General features: G+C 44.1%; 1 protein-coding gene and 1 long non-coding RNA gene across 2 annotated transcripts; both read right to left on the bottom strand.

The window, feature by feature from the left end:
- Positions 1 to 2,864: 2,864 nt before the first annotated feature.
- Positions 2,865 to 10,587, bottom strand: LOC143973803 (uncharacterized). The gene is made up of 4 exons (XM_077474660.1): positions 10,491 to 10,587; positions 9,575 to 9,676; positions 8,956 to 9,051; positions 2,865 to 5,912 (listed from the first exon to the last, which is right to left on the bottom strand). Exons 2-4 carry the CDS (start codon positions 9,612 to 9,614, stop codon positions 5,419 to 5,421), a joined length of 630 nt encoding a protein of 209 aa, XP_077330786.1. The 5' UTR covers positions 9,615 to 9,676; positions 10,491 to 10,587; the 3' UTR covers positions 2,865 to 5,418.
- Positions 10,588 to 10,724: 137 nt separating this feature from the next.
- LOC143973804 (uncharacterized) lies at positions 10,725 to 22,907 on the bottom strand. The gene is made up of 5 exons (XR_013272115.1): positions 22,842 to 22,907; positions 17,398 to 17,540; positions 11,372 to 11,443; positions 11,179 to 11,276; positions 10,725 to 10,837 (listed from the first exon to the last, which is right to left on the bottom strand). It is a non-coding gene; the product is annotated as an uncharacterized LOC143973804 (long non-coding RNA).
- Between the last annotated feature and the right edge of the window lie 1,329 nt (positions 22,908 to 24,236).

Raw genomic sequence — 24,236 nt, 5'->3', positions numbered from 1 at the left:
CTTAAGTGGTTAAAAAATTCTAAATCTTATGACTGCCACCAAGACAAGAGGTGAAATGTTCCAATGGGGGACACTTGTTCCCTTGATAACTGTCAGAGAGGGGATTTTTCCTCACTTTGGAGAGATTTCCTCTCATCTCCTGTTGTGACTATAGATATAGTTTTAATATTTTATCATGAATAGCCTGCTCCCCTCAATCTGAGTAAAGCAAATCTCAGAGGGAACACAGCCAACAACCAGCCTACGGAAAGTCGCAATATGTGTGCTAGAGGTTCTGTGTTCTATATGTCCATACCCCCAATTTTACATACATCACACCAACAAAATTGTCATGGACATTTTTAGGGTATATAGAAAATGACTCAACAAAAACAATTATATAAAGCAATCAAATGTATTGTACATACAATTTTAAATTGCATATAGCACCATGTCCATTGTAAGGTTCTCGCATTTTATTTCATCAAATTATCCACATGTGGACTCAACGCGTTTCAAATGACCTTCCTCAGGAGAACAAGAAGAAGCCTTATATTTCAGAATTTTTTATTATTATTATTTTTTTAATTTACATTTAGTTACAGTGGAGAAAGGTTTGATCCTATTGCAGGTTTTATTGCTTTTTGTAGCCACATTGGGGAGTTTTTTTTTTTTCCCCCTTATTTTCTGTTGTGTCAGAAAGTGAGGAAATTCTCTCCACTATGGACACAGACAGTAGTAGGCACTTTTTTTTTGTAAAATAGTTAAAAGTTAAACATTTTTATAGCGTCAGCTGTAGCACCATTGTAAGGTTTGCATATTATTTCATCCAGTAATCCACATGTGGACACAACATGTTTCAAATGGTTTTCCTCAGGAGCACATGTGACTAAATATCACTATCATGTAGCACCATGTCCATTTTAGGGTTCACAGACAATGTAATCTAGTAATTCATATGTGGACTCAACATATTTCAAATGATCTTCCTCAGAACACGTGAATCAATATCACTATCATGTAGCATAGGGCTCAAAATTTTAAGACCTGAGCTAATAGCCAGGCCTCAAGGGTTAATCTCCACCCCTAATTCCGCCCCTAAACATGCCCTCATAAATTATCTCATGAAATGACACTTAAATGTGTTATGCAGAATTAAGTTACAAAAATAAATATTAACAACTTTATCAGTGCCCCCCAGCACAGCCTCACCAGTACCCATCAATGCAGGCTCACCTGTGCCGTCAGTGCCCATCATTGCAGTGTGACCTATGCCCACCAATGCAGCCTCACCTGTGCCCACCATTGCAGCCTCACTGTGCCCATGATTGCAGCCTCACTGTGCCCACCAGGGCAACCATTGCAGCCTCACTTTGCCCATCATTGCAGCCTCACTGTGCCCACCATTGCAGCCTTGCTGTGCCCACCATTGCAGCATCACTGTGCCCACCATTACAGCATCACTGTGCCCACCATTGCAGTCTTGCTGTGCCCATCATTGCAGTCTCATTGTGCCCACCATTGCAGCCTCAGTGTGCCCACCATTGCCGCCTCACTATTCCCATCATTGCAGTCTTGTTGTGCCCACCATTGCAGTTTTATTGTGCCCACCATTAGAGCCACATGGTTCCCACCATTGGAGCCCCACTGCGCCCATTGCAGCCTCACTGTGCCCATCATTTCAGCCTCACTGTGCCCACCATTACAATCTCATTGTGCCCACCATTGCCACCTCACTGTGCCCATCATTGCAGTGTGACCTGTGCCCACCAATGCAGCCTCACCTGTGCCCACTATTTAAGACTCGCTGTGCCCACTATTTAAGCCTCACTGTGCCCACTATTGCAGCCTCGCTATGCCCACCATTGCAGCCATCGCAGCCTCACTTTGCCCATCATTGCAGCCTCACAGTTGCCACCATTGCAGCCTCACTGTGCCCATCATTGCAGTACCATTGTCCCCATCATTGCAGCCTTGCTGTGCCCATGATTGCAGTCTTGCTGTGCCCACCATTAGAGCCTCACTGTGCCCACCATTGCAGCCTTACTGTGCCCATTGCAGCCTCACTGTGCCCACCATTGCAGCCTCACCGTGCCCACCATTGCAGCCTCACCGTGCCCACCATTCACCATCACAGCCTCACTGTGCCCACCATTGTAGCCTCATTGTGCCCACCATCGCAGCCTTGCTGTGCCCATCATTGCAGCCTCGCTATTCCCATCATTGCAGCCTGGCTGTGCCCACCATTGCAGTCTCACTGTGCCCACCATTAGAGCCTCACTGTGCCAACCATTGCAGCCTCACTGTGCCCACCATTGCAGTCTCACTGTGCCCACCATTGCAGCCTCATTGTGTCCACTATTGCAGCCTCACTGTGCCCATCATTGTAACCATTTCAGCTTTGCTGTGCCCACCATTGCAACCTCACTGTGCCCACCATTGCAGCCTCACTGTGCCCACCAGTGCATCCTCGTTGTGCCCATAATTGCAACCATTGCAGCCTCGCTTTCCCCTTCATTGCAGCCTTGCTGTGCCCACCATTGCAACCTTGCTGTGCCCACCATTGCAGCCTCATTGTGCCCACCAGTGCAGCCTCACTGTTGCTACCATTGCAGCCTCGATGTGTCCACCATTGCAACCTCACTGTGCCCACCATTGCAGCCTCGCCTGGGCAGAGGAAGAGAGAGGATGGCCAGATCATGACTGGAGGAAGAGGAAAGCTGTGGGATCACAGAGCGCGGATAGCCCGCTGTAACAGCTTACATTGCAAATGCCTCTGCCCCACTCACCGACATACGCAGCCCCAACCCCCTCCTGTCCCAGAGCCTGTGATAGACAGAACGGATCCCAGCATTGGACCAGCATTCTGTCTATCACAGGTGCGGAGTCAGGAGGGCTGGGCTATGTATGACAGCGAGCGGAGGCAATTGCAACGTAAGCTGTTACAGTGAGTTATCCGCGCTCTGTAATCCCGCGGCTTTCCTCCATGCTCTCTTCCTCCAGGGCGATTGCTGGGAGAACGGCTTCCAATCACCCCTGCCTGCCGGCGGTGCTCGAACCCCCCCCCCCCCACTCCCAAGCAGCCTAGCTCCTCGCCAGCCCTCATTTTTCACTGGCAAAATTTGAGGGCCGATGTAACACCATGTCCATTGTAAGGCTCCTTTCACGCGGGCGCCTCCGTTTGACGGACTCCGCTTACTCAGCGGGGGATCGCTCTGCTGATGCTCACTAACAGGTCCATCTCCACTCACTGTGCAGAGTGGAGACGAACTCCACTCTCCTCTATGGGGAAATTGGATAAAAAACAGACCCCCTGTCCGTTTTCATCCGATCCCATCCAAACCACCAGACGGATGAAAAATAAGACCACAATCCATCTGGATTTGGCAGAAAGGATTGGATTGGATAGCAGTGAGTGTCAGCGGACATGTCATTGCTGACAGTTGTCACTCCATAGGAGTGAATGGATGGTCTGTTCAGGTCTGTCTGAAAAACTGAGATGCAGACCTGATCTGACAGCCCATGTGAAAGGGCCCCAAGTTTCACTCATCATTTCATCAAATAATCCAGATGTGGGCTCAATAAGTTTCAAATTATCTTCCTCTGGAGCACATGTGAATGAATATCACTATTATAGCACCATGTCCATTGTAAGGTTCACACATTATTTCATCCAAAACTCCAGATGTAGACTTAACATGTTTAAAATGATCTTCCTCAGAAGCACATGTGAATGAATATCACTATCATGTAACACCATGTCCATTGTAAGGTTCACACATTATTTCATACAATAATCCATATGTGGATGCAACATGTTTCAAATGATCTTCCTTAGGAGCACATATGAAAAAATAATGCTATTATGGAGCACTTTGTCCATTTTAAGGTTCATACATTATTTCATACAATAATCCATATGTGGGCTCAACATGTTTTAAATGATCTTCCTCAGGAGCACATGTGAAAGAATAACACTATCATGTAATACCATGTCCATTGTAAGTTGCATCCATTATTTCATCCAATAATCCATATGTGGGCTCAACATGTTTTGAATGATCTTTCTCAGGAGCACATGTGAAAGAATAATACTATTATGGAGCACCATGTCCATTGTAAGGTTCACATATTATTTAATTTAATAATCCAGCTGTAGGTTCAACATGTTTTGAGCGACCTTCCTCAGGAGGACATGTGAATGAATATCATTATCATGTAGCACCATGTCCATTGTAAAGTTCACACATTGTGGTTGATTTACTAGAACTAGAGAGTGCAAAATCTGATGCAGCTCTGCATGGTAACCAATCAGCTTCTAGCTTTGGCTTGTTCAAATATGCTTTGACAAAAAAAAAAAAGAAGCCGATTGGTTACTATGCTCAGCTGCACCAGATTTTACTCTCTCCAATTTAAATAAATTAACCTCCCACTATTTTTTTCAATAGTGCACTAAAGTGTTTTGAATGATCTTCCTCAGGAGCACATGTGAATGAATATCACTATCATGGAGCCCAATCTGTTTAAAACGAAGGCTATGCAGAGTTTGCTGGAACCAAATAAGTGTGAGACATCTTTTCCAAAAGAGGACCACCAAGAAGTGACAGTGGGCTAAAAGCATCAACTCCCCGTCAGGTGACACCGTCACCAACAACACAGCCGCATAGTAATCCATATTCCCAAAAAAAAAAAAAAAAAAAGGAGGTTAAACGTTCCTATCCTAGTCAGTTCCTATACTTGCCATTAAAGCAGAATTCCGGGATTTTATTTTTCTCATGCAATGTCGGCACAGAAAGGCTATATTTACCCGATATTCCAGAAAACAGTGTTCCCCCAAGTCCAGCGGTGGACTGTTCCTGCCACTTTCACATCCAAAGCCAGTCTATGGGCGTGACAACTTCAGGAACAGCCCACTTCACAAGACTGTGGGGGGGGAGAAGCAGCAGGGACCAGTCTGGGGGGGGATTAGGTAAGCATATCTCCGCTCTCCTCACCCCCAAACAAAAAATAAGCACTGCATGGGAAAAAAAAATCCTCAGTCCACATCTGAATTAATATAAAATAATGTCTGATCCTTACAATGGATACAGTGCTAGAGCTGACCCTATGGAAATTCTAACATTTGTAACTACTTTACTAAAAAGTGTTTTAACTATTCTGTGTCCATAGTGGAAAGATTTTGCTCACTTCCTGCTGTGGTGACACAACAGGAAGTGAGGGAAAATCTTCTCCCCTGGGGCCACAGAAAGCAATAAAACCTGCAATAGGATCAAACCATCCTCCACTGTAACCAAGTGTAAAAATAAATTAAAAAAATGCTATAATTTAAGGCTTCTTCTTGTGTAGATGGTGTGTAAGATAAGATGTAAGCTCTCATAGTTTTATGTCCCAATGGAGTTGAGTTCCAGTTACATTTTGCCACAGTTAGAACGTAGATTATTAATATGGCTTCAGCCCTATATGAACCCTTTTGTGTCTTTTGAGATATAATTTATTTATAAATGCTTGACCACACTGGGAACATTTATATACCGTTTTTGCTGTATGAACTCTCTTATGTGTAGCTAAAATCCGACTTGTCCGAAAACGCATCCCGCATTCGGAACAGGAAAATGGCATTGACTGGGCAGTGTGAGTTTTCTGGTGTTGTTCGAGATTGGACTTAAAAGGAAAACTCTTTCCGCATTCCGAACATGGAAAAGGCTTCTGTCCTGTGTGAATTCTCCGATGCAGGATGCGGTCGTATTTCCGGGAGAAGCACTTGCTGCATTCCGGACAGGCAAACATTTTCTCCTCTTTGTAGGATAACGGCTTGAGGTTTGGCGTAATGGCTTTTTCTTCTAAAACATAGGCTGTGATGTCATTATCAACCATTTCCCCTTCTTGAGGCACGTTGGGATGTTCTTCTGTGTTGTACCACCTGTATCGTCCATCTAGAGGAAACAAGCAATGAGTATATGTGGAAAATAATACAACAAGATTTCATTTAATTATCCACTTTCTTTCAAAACCTAGTAGAGTAGTAGAGGCCCTGGAGAATAAAATGATGGATGTTGCAATTTTTTTAGGTTACCATATTTTCCTTTTTTTTTTTGGGGGGGGATACACTTTCATGAAGTTTAATGCACAAAAACAAAAAATATAATATTCAATTGTTTGGTAAAATAGAAAAGATGATGTTATGCCAAGTAAACAGATACCAAACATGTCACACTTTAACCATTTACCCACTAACCAGACCAATTTTCAGCTTTCGATGCTCTCACATTTTGAATGACAATTACTCAGTCAAGCAACACTGTACCCATATGAAATGTTTGTCCTTTTTTCACACATATAGAGTTTTCTTTTGGTGGTATTTAATCACAGCTGTTTTATTTTTTATTTTTTGTGCTATAAAAGAAAAAAGACCAAAAACTTTTCTCCATTTTGGCCAAAATTTATAATGCTACATATCTTTGATAAACATAACCCAAATTGGTGTATATTATTTGGTCTTTGTGAAAGTTATAGAGTCCACAGGCTATGCTGCCAATCTCTGAAAATTGATCACATCTGATGCACTGACGGCCGATCTCAATTCTCGAGACCCTAACAAGCCAGGAAAGTACAAATACCACCCAAATTACCTCTTTTTGGAAAGTAGACATTCCAAGGTAAGAGGCATATTAAGTTTTTTGAAGTTGTAATTTTTTTTTTCCCCCACAATTATTTGCAAAATCAACAAAAATCTACAAATTATACCCTGAAACACATTCTACTACTCCTCCTGAGTATGGCGATAACACACATGTGAGACTTTTACACAGCCTGGCCACTTACAAAGGCCCAACATGCAGGGAGCACCATCAGGCGTTCTTGGAGCATAAATTACACATCATTTCTTGATTACCTCTCACACGTATGAAGGCCCAGGACAATGGAAACGCCACAAAAATGACCTCATTTTGGAAAGGCAATGAACCAATGTATAATCTATGAAACATAATGAGTCTTTTGAACATGTCATTTTTTTCTACAAGTTTTTGGAAAACGTGTAAAGAAAATAAAAACACATATATTTTTTTTTTTACACGTTGTGCATTTACACAATATTTTTAAAACACAGAGCATGTATATACCAAAATTACACCTCAAAATAGATTTTCCTACTCCTCCTGAGTATGGCAATACCACATGTGGGAGACTTTTCCACAGTGTGGCCATATAGAGAGGCCCAACATGCAGGGAGCACCGTCAGGTGTTCTAGGGGCATAAGTTTAAAATCTAATTTGACTACCTATTACACTTTTGTGAGGCACTGTAGGGGCCTGGATGATAACTGATGTGGCATGGATGAGCATGAATGGGGATGGATGAGCCATGGATGGGGATGGCTGAGTATGGATGAGATGACTGAGCATGAATGAGTATGGCCAGGTACGGCTGAGTACGGATGGCTGGGTATGGCTAACTATGGCTGGGTAGGACTGAGTATGGCTGGGTACGGCTGAGCATGGCTGGGTATGGATGGGATGGCTGGGTATGGCTCAGTACAGCTGAGTATGGCTGAGTATGGCTGGATATTGCTGTGAATGGCTGGGTATGGCTGAGTATGGATGGGGGTGGATGGGATGGCTAGGCATGGATGGATGGATGAGTATGCTGAGTATGGATGGCTGAGCATGGATGGATGGATGAATATGCTGAGTATGGATGGATGGATGAGTATGCTGAGTATAGATGGATGAGTATGCTGAGTATGGATGGAAGGATGAATATGCTGAGCATGGATGGATGGATGAGTATGCTGAGTATGGCTGATGGCTGAGTATGCCGAGTATGGATGGCTGAGCATGGGTGGATGGATGAGTATGCTGAGCATGGATGGATGAGTATGGATGGATGGATGAATGAGTATGGATGGCTGAGCATGGATGGATGGAACACTGAGTATGGATGGCTGAGCATGGATGGATGGATGAGTATGCTGAGTATGGATGACTGAGCATGGATGGATGGATGATTATGCTGAGTATGGATGAGTATGCTGAGCATGGATGGCTGAGTATGGATGGATGGGTGGCTGGAATGGACACATATCAGTCACTGTGGGCACTACACATCCAGCCCACAGCGCTGCTGCCACCAATGTACAGATCGGTACAGAGAGGGGAGAGAGGAACCGGAGGTGACGCCGGTTTGTTTACAAGTGATTGCTCCGTCATTTGACGGAGCAATCACGTAGTAAACGCCCACTATCAGCGGCCGTTTATCGTGATCCATGATGCCAGAGGACCCGGCGGTCACAGATATTCCTGGGTGCGCACCCCAGGGGTTGTGCGTGAGCGGGATTTTAGGAGGACATCAACGTACGCCCTCCCTGAGTTATCGAGCCACACTGTAGCCATCATTCGGCTATAGCGAGGTCGGCAAGTGGTTAAAAGTGTTTGAATGGTGACACATTATGATACTTAAATATCTCCATAGGCAACACTTTAAAAGCCTTTGTAGATTACCATTTTGGAGTTACAGAGGGGATCTGGTGCTTATGCTCTGATGTTTGTGATGATACCTCACGTGTGGTGCGATCACTGTTCACATATGCGTGTGCAACCTACGTTTTTTTTAGTCAACTTTATTGCTATCACAAGGGATGTACAACATCCCTTGTGATAGCATGGGCAGACACAGCTCCTCAAGACTTCTGGAGTCTGTGAGACCCAAGATCTCTGCTCTGCCATTAAAAGCATCTGATCGAACTGAGATCGGACATGAACACATGGCTTGCCAATAGCAGAGAGTGGGTTTATACCTGTTAGGACTGCCTATAGGCAGTGGTGTGTTCTTTTCTGCCTAGTGTACTACTCCTGTAGCTGGCACTCTAAACCCTATGGTCAAGAAAGAAGAGAAGTGATGTCCATCAATGAATGGAAGAGAGATTTTCTGGTAGAGAAAGAATGCAAAGAGAGAACTTTGGTGACAAGGAGAACTCACCCATTCCAATCTCTAGAATCTTCTTTTTAGCCTTCACTTGACTGTCTTCTTCTTCAGCTTTGAAATCTCTCTGAGTGGTTCTGGTGTCTCCGGGGTCTGTAAATAAAGATGAGAGTGAAGCCCTCTGTACTGAGATGTATGAGAGACCCCAGAGAGTGTATGTGGTAACCCCCAGCTCAGCTGATCCACCGTTCAGTAGTAACCCCCAGCTCAGCTGATCCACCGTTCAGTAGTAACCCCCAGCTCAGCTGATCCACCGTTCAGTAGTAACCCCCAGCTCAGCTGATCCACCGTTCAGTAGTAACCCCCAGCTCAGCTGATCCACCGTTCAGTAGTAACCCCCAGCTCAGCTGATCCACCGTTCAGTAGTAACCCCCAGCTCAGCTGATCCACCGTTCAGTAGTAACCCCCAGCTCAGCTGATCCTCTGGTTTATCGATTCTCCTGGTCATGTCTCTTGGCTTGTAACACACAATGACATGATGGGAGGAGGAGAGCCGGAATCTACTGTCTCCCCATTAGTGTCTACTGACAGAGGAGGGGGGAGAAGAAGAGATTGTTGTAGTGACTAAACAGGGAACCTTTTGGAATATTTTCTGGATTTAATGTGTATTGCTCACCTGTGATCAACAGTAGAACTTCTTCCTGTTTAATATTCATGTGCTCTTCTTCTTTCACCTCAGTTTTGACACTTCTGTGGGTCACTCTGGAGTTTTCAGGGTCTGTGAAAAAATAAATAAATCTATGAGCGACACTCTGTGTATTGCTGTAGTATTGGGATTTCAAAGGTTCATTTTTAAACCTAGAAGCTAAAGTAACAAGTAAGCTACTTTTGTAAGGAAGATATGCTAAACTGCAATGAGGCTGCATTAATGAGGACTGATCAGGCTGTACTGATGGGGACTGATACGTCACACACATAGACAGCATTGATAAGCTGCACATATGGGCACTGATGGGGCTGCACTTATCATCAGGGCACTGATGATAAGTGCCCTGATTATAAGTGTAAGTGCTGTACTCACTGTGCCTTGTCAGATAGTCTCTGTGTAAGGAAAGGAGAGCCGATAACCGGCAAGACTGTTTACATTGGACACAGCTGATCACATGGTAAAGGGCTGCTGTCATTTGCCCTTTACCCCCAACTGTGATCTGCTGTGTCCAAGGGACACAGTAATCACAGACACTTCCCGATGTGCACCCCACATTATTCTCTGAAGGATGTCTGCAGAGGCCCTGCCAGAACCGGAGAGCTGCTCTGTAGCCGTATGTCAGCTATACCACGGTGGGCAAGTTGTTATTGGGCTATCAGAGCCAGACTATCTTGGATAACAAGGTGAATCAATTCTACCCCATGAAGGTAATTTTTGGGGGTATAATAGACCTTATATAATATGAAAAGTTGTGTCAATTTCTGTGATGAGGCATTAGAGGCTGTACCCACTGTATTGGTAGTCATCGCATTCTTCTATGTCCTGTCTCCATCACTCCCCACAACACAAAAACACCTTAGAAGAGGAAGTGTTTATTTCTAACCTGTGCTGATCTCTAGAGGGAATTCCTCCTTTTTGATCTTCACATTTCCATCTTCTTTCGCCAAAGCCTTGATGTCTCCCTGGGAGGCTCTGGTATCCCTGTGAATAAAGATGAGAGTGAAGCCCCCTGTGCTGAGATGTAAGATAAACCCCAGAGAGTGTATGTGTGGGGGGAGACTGGTCACGTCTCTCGGCGGGTGATTTAAGACTATTTTCTAGATTGAGTGCATATTCACCTGTTATGATCTCTGTAGGAATCTCTTCCTTCTTCCATAGCTTATCAGCCCTCAGATATGTCTCTTCAGCTGACTCTTTCACGTTTGTTTCAATATGCTTCAGCCTTTTATACTAAATAATATAAAAAAAGTTGAATTGCCACATTGCATTAGCTGACGTAAAACTAAACAACATAATAGAAAGATCTACTAAATCAGAACTAATCCCACCAATCAGTTTCAGCCAATGAAGCTGCCATTTTGACCTTCAACTGCCATGATGCTGCACATGTGATCAGTTATGACACCAACTATTTGATGGTTTGACAGTTTGACAGCACAACCAATGTGACAGTTACATTCCCCACATGTTTCGGGAATGTAACTGTTTTTTAAAACTGTTAAATTGATGGATTTAGTTCCACTGAGAAAACATATAATATATCATTCTACAACAACCTCAGTGTCATCTACCTGATAACAGCGCAGGATTTTGTGACGTTCCCGCACTGGATCCAAGGAATACAGAGGACTAGGACACCTCTCTGGGGTATTTCTGTTACTGGATCCATCTGTAGAAGACACTGACTGAATGCATTTTCTTTACATCAGAGGATGTGTGTGTATAGGTGGAGTCCCAATTCAAGAAATGAAATTCTCCTCTTACCAGTTGATGGGGGGGTTGGCTGACTTGCCATCATAACGTACAGAGCCTTGTGGCCTTCTAAAGGCTTCCACTCTAAATTTGAAATAAAAGATGGATTATATATTTCACACTGAAATAAATAAATGAATATGTCACTATATATATATATATATATATATATATATATATATATATATATATACACACAATTGGGAAAGTAAGGAGAATTATTATTATTATTATTATTAATAATAATAATAATAATAATAATAATAATAATAACAATAATATATATATATATATATATATATATATATATATATATATATATATATATATATATATATATATATATATATATATATATATATATATATATATATATATATATACAGTGGTGTGAAAAAGTGTTTGCCCCCTTCCTCATTTCCTGTTCCTTTGCATGTTTGTCACACTTACGTGTTTCGGAACAGCAAACCAATTTAAACAATAGTCAAGGACAACACAAGTAAACACAAAATGCAATTTGTAAATGAAGGTGTTTATTATTAAAGGTGAAAAAAAATCCAAACCATCATGGCCCTGTGTGAAAAAGTGATTGCCCCCTAAACCTAATAACTGGTTGGGCCACCCTTAGCAGCAACAACTGCAACCAAGCGTTTGCGATAACGTGCAATGAGGCTTTTACAGTGTCCTGGAGGAATTTTGGCCCACTCATCTTTGCAGAATTGTCCTAATTCAGTTACATTAGAGGGTTTTCGAGCATGAACGGCCTTTTTAAGGTCATACCACAACATCTCAATAGGATTCAGGTCAGGACTTTGGCTAGGCCACTCCAAAGTCTTCATTTTGTTTTTCTTCAGCCATTCGGTGGTGGACTTGCTGGTGTGTTTAGGATCATTGTCCTGCTGCAGAACCCAAGTTCGTTTCAGCTTGAGTACACGAACAGATGGTCGGACATTCTCCTTCAGGATCTCTTGGTAGACAGCAGAATTCATAGTTCCTTTTATCACGGCAAGTCTTCCAGGTCCTGAAGCAGCAAAACAGCCCCAGACCATCACACTACCACCACCATATTTTACTGTTGGTATAATGTTCTTTTTATGAAATGCAGTGTTCCTTCTACGCCAGATATACTTGGACACACACCTTCCAAAGAGTTCCACTTTTGTCTCATCGGTCCACAGAATGTTGTCCCAAAAGTCTTGGGGATCATCAAAATGTGTTGTGGAGAAATTGAGACGAGCTTTGATGTTCTTTTTGCTCAGCAGTGGTTTTCTCCTTGGAACTCTGCCATGCAGGCCATTTTTGCCCAGTCTTTTCCTGATGGTGGAGGCATGAACGCTGACCTTAACTGAGGCAAGTGAGGCCTGCAGTTCCTTGGACGTTGTTGTGGGGTCTTTTGTGACCTCTTGAATGAGTCGTCGCTGCGCTCTTGGGGTAATTTTGGGCGGCCGGCCACTCCTGGGAAGGTTCACCACTGTTCCATGTCTTCGCCATTTGTGGATAATGGCTCTCACTGTGGTTCGCTGGATTCCCAAAGCTTTGAAAATGGCTTTATAACCCTTTCCAGATTGATAGATCTCAATTACTTTCTTTCTCAATTGTTCCTGAATTTCTTTGGGTCTCGGCATGATGTGTAGCTTTTAAGGATCTTCTGGTGGACCTTACTGTGTCAAGCAGCTCCTATTTAAGTGATGCCTTGATTGTGAACAGGTGTGGCAATAATCAGGCCTGGGTGTGGCTAGAGAAATTGAACTCAGGTGTGGACAACCACAGTTATAGTATGTTTTAACAAGGGGGGCAATCACTTTTTCACACAGGGCCATGATGGTTTGGATTTTTTTTCACCTTTAATAATAAACACCTTCATTTACAAATTGCATTTTGTGTTTACTTGTGTTGTCCTTGACTATTGTTTAAATTGGTTTGATGTTCCGAAACACTTAAGTGTGACAAACATGCAAAGGAACAGGAAATTAGGAAGGGGGCAAACACTTTTTCACACCACTGTATATATATATATATATATATATATATATATATATATATATATATATATATATATATATATATATTATATTATTATTATTATTATTATTAACCACTTAACAACCGCCCATTGCCGATTAACGGCATCAGGGCGGTTGTTTAACTCTAAGAGGCCGTTAATTAACGGCCTCCTAGAATTCTGCTCTCGCGCGCCCCCTGGGGCGCGCACACGAGAGCATCCGTGACCGCTGGGTCCAGTGGACCCGGCGCATCACGAATCACGGTAAACGGCCGCTCATCGCGGCCGTTTACCACGTGATCGCTCCGTCAAATGACGGAGTGATCACTTGTAAACAAGCCGGCGTCATGTTATGACGCCGGTTCCTCCCTCCCCCTCTCTGTACCGATCGGTACAGCGGAGGGGGAAGAGATCGGTGTCAGCAGCGATGTGGGCTGCATCTGCAGTGCCCACATCGCTGCTCACCGAAAATTAACCCCTCAAATCCCTGCAAATACTCTGCATTACTCTGCAATTCCCTGCAAATACTCTGCATTACTCTGCAATTCCCTGCAAATACTCTGCATTACTCTGCAATTCCCTGCAAATACTCTGCAATTCCCTGCAAATACTCTGCATTGCCCTGCAACACTCCGCAATGCCCTGCAACACTCCGCAATGCCCTGCAACACTCCGCAATGCCCTGCAACACTCCGCAATGCCCTGCAACACTCCGCAATGCCCTGCAACACTCTGTAATGCCCTGCAACACTCTGCAACACTCCGCAATGCCCTGCAACACTCCGCAACGCTCTGCAATACCCTGCAACACTCTGCAACACCCGCCAATACCCTGCAACACTCTGCAATGCTCTGCAACCCCCGCCGATACCCTGCAACACTCTGCAATGCTCTGCAACCCCCGCCGATACCCTGCAACACTCTGCAATGCTCTGCAACCCCCGCCGATACCCTGCAACACTCTGCAATGCTCTGCAACACCCGCCAATACCCTGCAACACTCTGCAATGCTCTGCAACACCCGCCAATACCCTGCAATGCTCTGCAACGCAGTACTCTGCAACACCATGCTCTGAGATACCCAGCCATAGTCGGTGATACCCTGCAATACCCAGCCATAGACATCTCCCGCCGCCCTCCGTCCTCCGGTGCTTCTACCGAATCGCTAATACGATCAAAGCCAGAATCTTTTTTTTTTTTTCAGGCTTCCCAGCTTAGAGGTGAGATGTGGGTCTTATTGACCCCACATCTCACTGTAAAGAGGACCTGTCATGCCATATTCCTATTACAAGGGATGTTTACATTCCTTGTAATAGGAATAAAAGTGATCAAAAAAATTATTTTTGGGGAAAAAAATGTCAAACTAAAATAAATAAAGTAAAATGAACAATAAAAAAAAAATGTTTTTTTTAAAGCGCCCCTGTCCCCATGTGCTCGCATGCAGAAGCGAACGCATGCGTAAGTCCCGCCCACATATGAAAACGGTGTTCAAACCACACATGTGAGGTATCGCTGCGAACGTTAGAGCGAGAGAAATAAGCATCTGTGGGGTATATTCAAACAAAAAGTGGGAGAGCGCAAGGTCTCTAACATCCACCAGCTCTGTGATGTCATCATGGAGGAGTGGAAGAGGACCCCAGTGACAAACTGTGAATCTCTGGTGAACTCCATGCCAAAGAGGGTTAAGGCAGTGCTGGAAAATAATGGTGACCACACAAAATATTGACAATTTGGGCCCAATTTGGACATTTTCACTTAGGGATGTACTCACTTTTGTTGCCAGCCGGCTGTGTGTTGAGTTATTTTGGGGGGGACAGCAAATTTGCACTGTTGTACACTCACTACTTTACATTGTAGCAATATATATATATATATATATATATATATATATATATATATATATATATACATACAGTATCTCACAAAAGTGAGTACACCCCTCACATTTTTGTAAATATGTTATTATTATATACTATTTTGCGAAAAAAGTATTGGGACACCTGCCTTTACACTCACATGAACTTTAATGACATCTCAGTCTTAGTCTTATTGAATTTCACTGCTATCAGAAACCATTTTTTTCTGAATGAAACCCATTCATTCAATGTTTACTATTGTGATTAGCTATGATTGGCCACAGCTAATCACATGGTACAGAAGGGCTGATTGGCCCTGTCTGTACCATGTGATCACTGTAACCAGCCATCCATTGTGTACAATCGCCATGTGATCTGCTGTGATTGGCCACAACTATCACATGGTACCGGCAGCAGTCGGTACACTGATCTGTCATCCTCTGTGTCCGGTGGAGCGCAGCCTGATCCTGAGAGGATGCCATATGATGTCCACCCTGAACGAAAGAACTCCCACTCAGCCGTCATTTTACTTTAGGCAGGGTGGGAAGCTGTTAAATGCCCTTAAAAAAAATGGTCACAGACTTTTGGATGAAGAGGCAGATGGTATAAAGGCAAAATTCCCTAGGGCGAAGAATAAAGAAATTATGTGGCGCATGTAGCAAGCCAAGATGAATTATGAGTGTGACCAAATATAGAGTGGGAGGGTCTTAAAGTGGTATGGTTAAATAAAACCAGAGTCTATTCTTCTATAGGGAAAACTTCAGACCATCCTCCCCCAATTTCCCCAGTACAGATCACAGTCCTCCCCTGTACAGCCCTCCTCCCCCACCCCACCTTCCAGTACAGACCTTTCCTCTCTGTTAGGCCCCATTCACACCTGAACATAGTGTTTTCAGGCAGAAAAGCGCACAATTTTACTGTGATTTTGCAGCGCTTTTACCGCGATTTTGCAGCGTTTTTTACCATGATTTTGTGCAGGGCAAAAGGTCACTAATGTAAATCCGCCCGATTTGAGTGACAAAAAAAGGGACCAGAACTTGTTTGAGCTTCAGGCATTCGGCTTCAGGCGACATGGAGTGGAGATGTGAACCATCTCCATTGAGAATAATAGATTTTTTCCCCTCCAGCGTTTTGTAGCTTCAGGCTTCAAGTTACAAAATGCTCAGGTGTGAATGGGGCCTCACAGACCTCTCCCCCCTGTCAGGGCTGGGCTCAGCCCTTCCTTGTCTAAGCTGGTCGCGCAGCTGTCAGCTAATTGCCAGCTCCTATCTCTCCACAGTTACTCAGCTGTTGATGATATCCTGCTTGTCAGTCCTGCCTTCTTAAGCTGTCCAGCCCAGAGGATCTCTGCCTTCGCCTTAGTCAACATCACAGAGACGCTCTCCTGCATTCCTGTTAAAAGACCTTGGCTGACATCTCTTCTGGCTCCAGATCCTACTTGCTGTTTTACTACACTCATCTCCGACACCCTGACATTTGGCTTGTCTGACTATCTGTTCAGGTTCCTGAACTCTGGCTATGTTTTGACTATGTTTGTTCTATTTACTTTTATTAGTAAACAAGTGTGATTTAACTGTTCTTTCGGTCTCGGTCTGATTTCATGGTTTCTGACACCCCCTTAGTATAAACCACAGATTGACATTTCCCCAGTACAGACTTCACTTCCCTTCACTTCCCCCTTTCTAGTACAGACCACAGTCCCCTAGTACAGGCCACAACCCCCCTCTTCCCCCCCATTACAGATCTACCCCACAGTGTAGACCACAGACCCCCACCATATAAATATCTCCTTTGGTTGTTATTGTTTACCTCCAGCATCCCAGGATTGAGCTCTTTCTCAGATTCAAACCCCCCTCGCATGCACTTTCTCTCTCCCTCAAACAATATGCTGAGCTCTGCATTTGAGAGCTCACTCCTGTGATGATGGGAGTGAACAGCAACAGCTGGAAGTGTCTTAGCAACATCCTAGCAACAAGGTAAGATGGGATGATGCAATCTGTGAGAGTTTTTTCAGCCTGATTTCAGGAGGTACGTAAATGGCCTACACCTATAGCAAGGGCATTACTCAACTTTAGTCTGAGCCGCACACTTTGTTTTTATCTACAGACACCCCTTACCTGCACAGGTAGTTTTTTGCCAAAGGTGAACTATACCTTTAAGATAGACATTATTTTACATACCTGATCTAGAAGATGATCGCCTCTCTATTCAATTACATTTGTAGTTATCCATCATTTTTCACCACTGTACACGTTTAGTTTCTGTTGAGTTTCCTTCACGGTGAAAGTTGTTGCCACTACTTTCCAAGAACATTTTCATGAATCTTAAATTGAATAAAAAAAAGAAAAAAAAAGAAAAGAAAAGGACCTGTCATTGCATTCTTGATTTTCAAAGTGCATTTTCTGGGCTCACTTTCATGCAAATTTTTCCTTCTCTACTTGGAGGACCAGTTACATAAAAAAAAAATATATACATATTAAATCCTGGACCACCTGCCATACTTGGAATGGATCATTAACTAAAGCGGAACTAAAACCGCCTATCATTTTAAGTCATGGAAGCTGCCATCTTGGCCTCTTTTTAATTTCCAGCTGCCATGGTGCTGCACATGTGATCAGTTATGACACCAGACATTTGATGGTTTGACAGTTTGTTTGAGAGCAAAACCAATGTGACAGTTACACTGCCGGCATGCCAGCAATGTAACTTATTTTTAAAAATGTTAAACTGATGGGTTTAGTTTGGCTTTAACGCCCTGTACACACAATAGGATTTTCCAACAACAAAACCATGGATTTTTTTACCAAAGGATGTTGGCTTAAACTTTTCTTGCATACACACGATCACACAAATGTTGTCGGAAATTTCGAACGTCAAAAACGCGGTGATGTACAACACGTACGATGAGCCGAGAAAAATGAAGTTCAAAGAAATTAAGTTCAATAGCTCTTCTGCTTGATTCCGAGCATGCGTGGACTTTTGTGTGTCGGACTTATGTACACACACTTGGAATTTCCGCAACAAGTTATGAGAACCTGCTCTTAAAACATTTGTTGACAGTTAGGCTGGCCAGCATGTACCCCTCGGCGGACCCGCTGTGCTTCAGGGGTTGTCACCTCACGGGCACTCTGACCCACATATGGTGGGAGTGCCCCAGGTTACGCCGCTTTTGGAGAAAAATCTTTAACATTATTGATGAGGTCGCCGGGAGCCGAGTCCCCAGGTCCCCTACCATCGCTCTCCTTAATGAACCAATTCCCAAGACCTCCAGACATACTATGAAACTGATACGATTTATCCTGATTGGAGCCAAACTCACCATTGCAAAAGCTTGGAAACAGCCCTCCGTTTCTGTAAGGCTGCTCAGAGAAAAATCTCCTGGATAATGGCCCAAGAAAAAATGGCTAGTATAATCTCTGACTCCCGATCCAAATTTAACATTGTTTGGGAACCATGGGCTCTTCATATGGGCATCTCCTTGACTCACACCCCAATGGGGCGATGAACACTTGCAATTGGGTTTAGCACATTGGCACTTGGGCAGATAGCACAGACCTGTGTTTTTCCTCTGGTTTACTCTACTGGGTCCCCCTTCCTTCCCTCTTTATCCCTCTCTACCCCTTCTTCTTCTTTCTTTTCTCCTCTTTACTTTCATGCTTGGCCCGGATGGCCGACAGTTGACCTCAAATCTTTTTATATGTATAAATAGTAGTGACAGAAGGGATCCGTTGGGCAATTGTAGGGGCGGGAGGGATGGCCTCCCATGAGCGGAGGCTCTCTGGTTAGATCTTCAGTGGGCACCACTGGATTTAGCCCCTTCCTTAGTCAGTGCTCTCCCTTTATGGAGTACTGGCTAAGGTAGTATTACTGGTCCTCATGTACCCTCTGGAGGGTGGATCCGACTCAATTTGGCATACGGTTGTTTTGTTTAATTGTATTATTATGCATTGTTCTAGTGCTGTATTAAGTCGTCTGTTGGCCGTGTGGGCCTTTATCTTGTTTCTTATGCTGTATTCGAAAATAAAATATTTTGAAAGTAAAAACATTTGTTGACAGAATTTCGCCAACAAATGTTCTATGGAGCCTACACACAGTCGGACTTTCTGATAACAAGCTCACATCCAACATTTCTTTCAGAAAGTCCTATCGTGTGTACAGGGCATAAGATCAGACCTTCTCCTGACACGTTTTGTTTACAAGATAAAATCAGTATTTTTTTTTTGCTAGATAAATACTTAAAACCCCAAACATTAAAATATACACTATATTACCAAAAGTTTTGGGGCGTCTGCCTTTACACGCACATGAACTTTAATGGCCTACCAGTCTTAGTCCGTAGGGTTCAATATTGAGTTAGTTGATCCTTTGCAGCTATAAGAGCTTCAACTCTTCTGGGAAGGCCGTCCACAAGGTTTAGGAGTGTGTCTATGGGAATGTTTGACCATTCTTCCACAAGCGCATTTGTGAGGTCAGGCACTGATGTTGGATGAGAAGGCAAGTTCCTCCACCCCAAACTCGCTCATCCATGTCTTGATGGACCTTGCTTTGTGCAGTGGCGCTCAGTCATGTTGGAACAGGAAGGGGCCATTCCCAAACTGTTCCCACAAAGTTGGGAGCATGAAATTGTGCAAAATGTCTTGGTATGCTGACACCTTAAAAGTCCCTTTCACTCAAACTAAGGGGCCATGCCCAACCCCTGAAAAACAACCCCACACCATAATTCTTTCCCCCGCCCAAAAGCACCTCATCTCCAAGGGTCTCCCCAAAACCCTGGGCTGTGGTTGTGGGAGTCTGCAGGCAGGGGCTTGTCAGAATCTGATGGCCCCAGATACAGACCTCCCCATGTGAATGAGTAGGTGGTACCCCTACCCATTCACCAAAAAGTAGCAGAAAGTAATAAAAACACAGAGGCAGTTTTTAACAATTAAAAAAAAAAAAAAAAAAAGTGTCCCCTGATGTAAATCCATTGTCAATCACAACGCCCACCGCATCTGAAAAAAAAATCTCTCTGCCTCTCATGAAGGCAAACTGCCAAATGGCTGCATTGCCGTTTAACAGTTATTATATAGGTAAGGACTGGGTCACCCGGCAACGTCAACAACTGGGAGTGCGAGTCCCCGGAGAGTGGAGGCTCTCATGGACATTGCTGAATCAAGAGGGGGCTGTCATTGGAGGAATGGGAGAAGGCATTGAAGACTGAAAAACCGGGCAAAAACCCAGGCCCTGATGGATTCCCGGCTCAGTATTATAAACGTTTTGCGGAACTCTTGGCCCCCCGGGATTCCTCAAAGCTTTCAACTCCCTGTCCTCTACTTCCAGTTCCTCAGAGAGCCTATTAGAGGCCTATATCTTGGTGATACCCAAAGACAATATAGACCCCACCAACATCGCTAATTAACGCCCAGTATCTCTCCTCAATGTGGGCAATTGTCATGTACCTGGCTGGGGGAATCTGGATCAAGTAAGCTTTGTTCCTGGAAAAGAGGCAAGAGATAACCACATCAAAGCCCTAAATTTACATCATTGGCTTAGCTGTAATCATCAGGTTTTTTTTAGCAATGGACACGGAAAAGGAGTTTGACCAAGTGGCTTGGGACTATATGGATGCTGTCTTGGGAGCTCTGGGGCTCAGGGCACACATGCATTGAGAGTCAACGGCCACTTGTCAAGGGCCTTCTCTAGCCATAATGGCACTAGACAGAGATGTCCGCTCTCTCCTATACTCTACATACTTATGCTGAACTTCTTCACTGCATTCAAGCCAACCCGAATATCAAGGGCATAGAGGTCCATAAGTAGGAATTCAAGATTGTAGCCTTTGCAGATGATATCTTGCTTTTCCTTCCCTCACCCCTGACGTCATTGCCTAATCCTAAAGCGGTTGAATAGTTCATTTTATAACTTTAACCTACAGGTAAGCCTATAATAAGGCTTACCTGTAGGTAAAAACAATATGTACGGTTTAGGAGATATTCCCCTCACAAGGAGCCGCTGACTTCAGCTGTGCATGCGCACAGGGGATTCTCGGCTGAAAGCCCAGCAGATGCCTGACTTTGCCGGAAAGAAGTCTCACACACGAATGCGTGGGAGTGGCATCGCGGCTCCAGCCACTCACAGCGCTGGAGCCGCAATACCCAGAAGACAAGCCGAGGCAACATGTCAGCTCCCTCGGCGTGGACCAGGTGAGTTACCGACGCCTCGTTCTAAGGTAAGTATTTCATAATGAGCTAGTATGCGGTGTATACTAGCTCATTATGCCTTTTGCCTTACAGGTGTAGAAAAAAAAAAACATTTTGGTGGGTATACAACCACTCTTTCGAACCTGAAAATGAACTATTCTAAATCTTTTGCTCTGAATATCTCTCTATCAACAGGGATAGTTAAACAGCGTAAGACAAATTTCCCCTTTCATTGAGCATCTGTTGGGCATCCTCAAAAGGAAGGTGGAGGAGCACGAGGTCTCCAACATCCACCATCTCCGTGATGTCGTCATGGAGGAGTGGAAGAGGACTCCAGTGGCAACCTGTGAGGCTCCGGTGAACTCCATGCCCAAGAGAGTTAAGTCCAGAAAATAATGGTGGCCGCACAAAATATTGACACTTTGGGCCCAGTTTGGACATTTTCACTCAGGGGTGTACTCACTTTTGTTGCCAGCGGTTTAGACATTAATGGCTGTGTGTTGAGTTATTTTGAGGGGACAGCAAATTTACACTGTTATACAAGCTGTACACTCACTACTTTACATTGTAGACAAGTGTCATTTCTTCAGTGTTGTCACATGAAAAGATAGAAGAAAATATTTACAAAAATGTGAGGGGTGTACTCACTTTTGTGAGATACTGTATATCAGGAATTAGTACAGGAAGACAATCAAAATATGTGTTTGGAAAAATGGCCTGATTTGATAGTAGTGGAACTCTTAAAAATGCCTTTGGCATGTTACAAGTAGGGATGAGCTCAGGCGTGTTCGCATACTCTACATGCTGAGCCCGCCACGAAGTCGGCGCAGCGCTGTGCTAATCATTGGCAGTGAGACATTGCCTGATCTCTGCAGCCGCGCATCGGGACAATGTGTCACTGCCTGTGATTAGCGCAGCGCTGCGCCGACTTCGTGGTGGGCTCTGCACATGGAGTATCTGAACACGCGAGAGCTCATCCTTAGTTACAAGTATGTGTTACCCAGAGATAGATGGGAGGGTAGCTGGTGGGTTTCTTCCACCCCTTTTTTTTTTTTCACCCCCCCCCCCCCCCTTTTCCCCTCCTTTGCAAATAAATAAATAAATAAATAAAATTGGAACTACTACCATTTTCTTCTCTAGGGTGTCTGCTTTTAGAAAATATCATGCTTTGCGGGGTCTATGCAATCTTCAGCCCTAAAATGATTTAGTAAACATGTGCAAAAAATGCCAAAACGTCTCTGGCAGCAAAAGGGTTAAATAATAAGCTAACTAATCGATATTTGTCAATTTGCATCAATTATATATTTAAAAAGCCATTGACTGCAGCATTCAGTATGTCCCCAGAGCTGACCATCTAATGTTCTACACAACACAGGACTTGCAGGAAGATGAGGATTTGTAGAGGTGACATGATACCCTCCTCCCTAATAGGAAGACATTATTACCTCCTCTGCATTCGGCATCCATTCTCAGGCTTCTATTCCCACCAGGAAGTTTCTTATGTCTCTGTGCTCCTTCTGAACTACAACAAAATGGCCACCAACCTTCCTTCCCTGAACCAAACTTTCTATATACCAAATCTTAAAAAATGAAATGAAATAAAATGTAATACAATAAGTATAGTTAACCTTTATTTTTATTCTTTATATGTGTACTGTTTCCCCCCCCCCCCCCCCTTATATGCGCTACAAGAATATGGCCGCCTCTCTTCTGAGTTTCGCCCTCTAGCGGTTGCTCACAGCGGCTCCTAAGCCTCCCAGCTACATCTAGTTGCTATGGTAATGCGCCCGGCAGAGGAAAGGATCAGTCAGGGAGGGCGGTCGCCATCTTGTGGACAAATTAGGGAACTGACTAGGTTTTTTTTTTCTTTCCTTCTGTAGTAGGTTTAATAATGCCATCTTATAGGGAAAGAGAAGGGAGCTCCTAGACAACTTCTGAAACTTTTGTAACCCCTTAAAAGCTTACATAATTTAGGTGTTGGGGAGTCATAGGTGGTGCATCATAGCATATTGGGGTTTCTGTCTAAGAGTGAAAGGCTGGTGAGGGTTGTGTTATATATTACACATTCACACGGATAGGACAATAGCGCTGAACTGAGGTAGTATGGCAGTTGTGACAATATGTGTGAACAACTCACTGCTGATTATTGCAATACACGGGCAGCATAGTGGCAATATGTGGGCAATGCTCTGACATTTGTGGCAATCTATGGGCAATGCACTGGCATGTGTAGAAATCTATGGGCAATGCATTGCCATGTGTGGCAATCTATGGCGATGCACTGCTATCTGTGGAAATCTATGGACAATACACTGACATTTGTGGCAAGCTATGGGCAATGTACTGGCATTTGGGCAGGGCTGGTGCAAGGATTTGTGACGACCTAGGCAAAACCTAATTTTGCTGCCCCCCTTGACTCCACCCTTGACTCCACCCCTTTTCCCTGCCCATGTATACCTCACCTTTTTAATGAAGCGCCCATCAAAGGCAGCCTACAAAGCACCCATCAAATGCATTCTCATCAGTGCCCATCAAATTCAGCCTCACCAGCGCCGATCAAATGCATTCTCATCAGTGGCCATGAAATGCAGCCTCACCAGCGCCCATCAAATTCAGCCTCACCAGTATCCATCAAATGCAGCCTTACATGCGCCCATCAATTTAGCCTCACCAAAGCCCATCAAATGCATCCTCATCAGCGCCCATCAAAGGCATCCTCATCAGTGCCCATCAAACGCAGCCTCACCAGCCTCACCAGCACCCATCAAATGCAGCCTTACCAGCACCCATCACTGCAGCCTCACCGGAGCCCATCAATGCAGCCTCTCCAGCGCTCATCA

The sequence above is a fragment of the Lithobates pipiens genome, unplaced genomic scaffold (genome assembly GCF_037356315.1).
Source record: "Lithobates pipiens isolate NorthernLeopardFrog02 unplaced genomic scaffold, aLitPip1_a1.2 Scaffold_118, whole genome shotgun sequence".
In the NCBI taxonomy this organism is placed as follows: Eukaryota; Metazoa; Chordata; class Amphibia; order Anura; family Ranidae; genus Lithobates; species Lithobates pipiens.
The sequence above is the reverse complement of the archived record's forward strand: the minus strand, read 5'-3'. Positions and strand labels throughout refer to the sequence as shown.

What these genes read in the sequence shown, in the direction of transcription:
- LOC143973803 (XM_077474660.1), bottom strand. Translation starts at nt 9,614, where the DNA reads ATGAATATTAAACAGGAAGAAGTTCTACTGTTGATCACAG. An exon ending in AGTTCTACTGTTGATCACAG is followed by an intron (nt 9,052 to 9,574) that starts GTGAGCAATACA and finishes CTTTATTTACAG; the next exon opens with ACCCCGGAGACACCAGAACC. An exon ending in GATTCTAGAGATTGGAATGG is followed by an intron (nt 5,913 to 8,955) that starts GTGAGTTCTCCT and finishes TGTTTCCTCTAG; the next exon opens with ATGGACGATACAGGTGGTAC.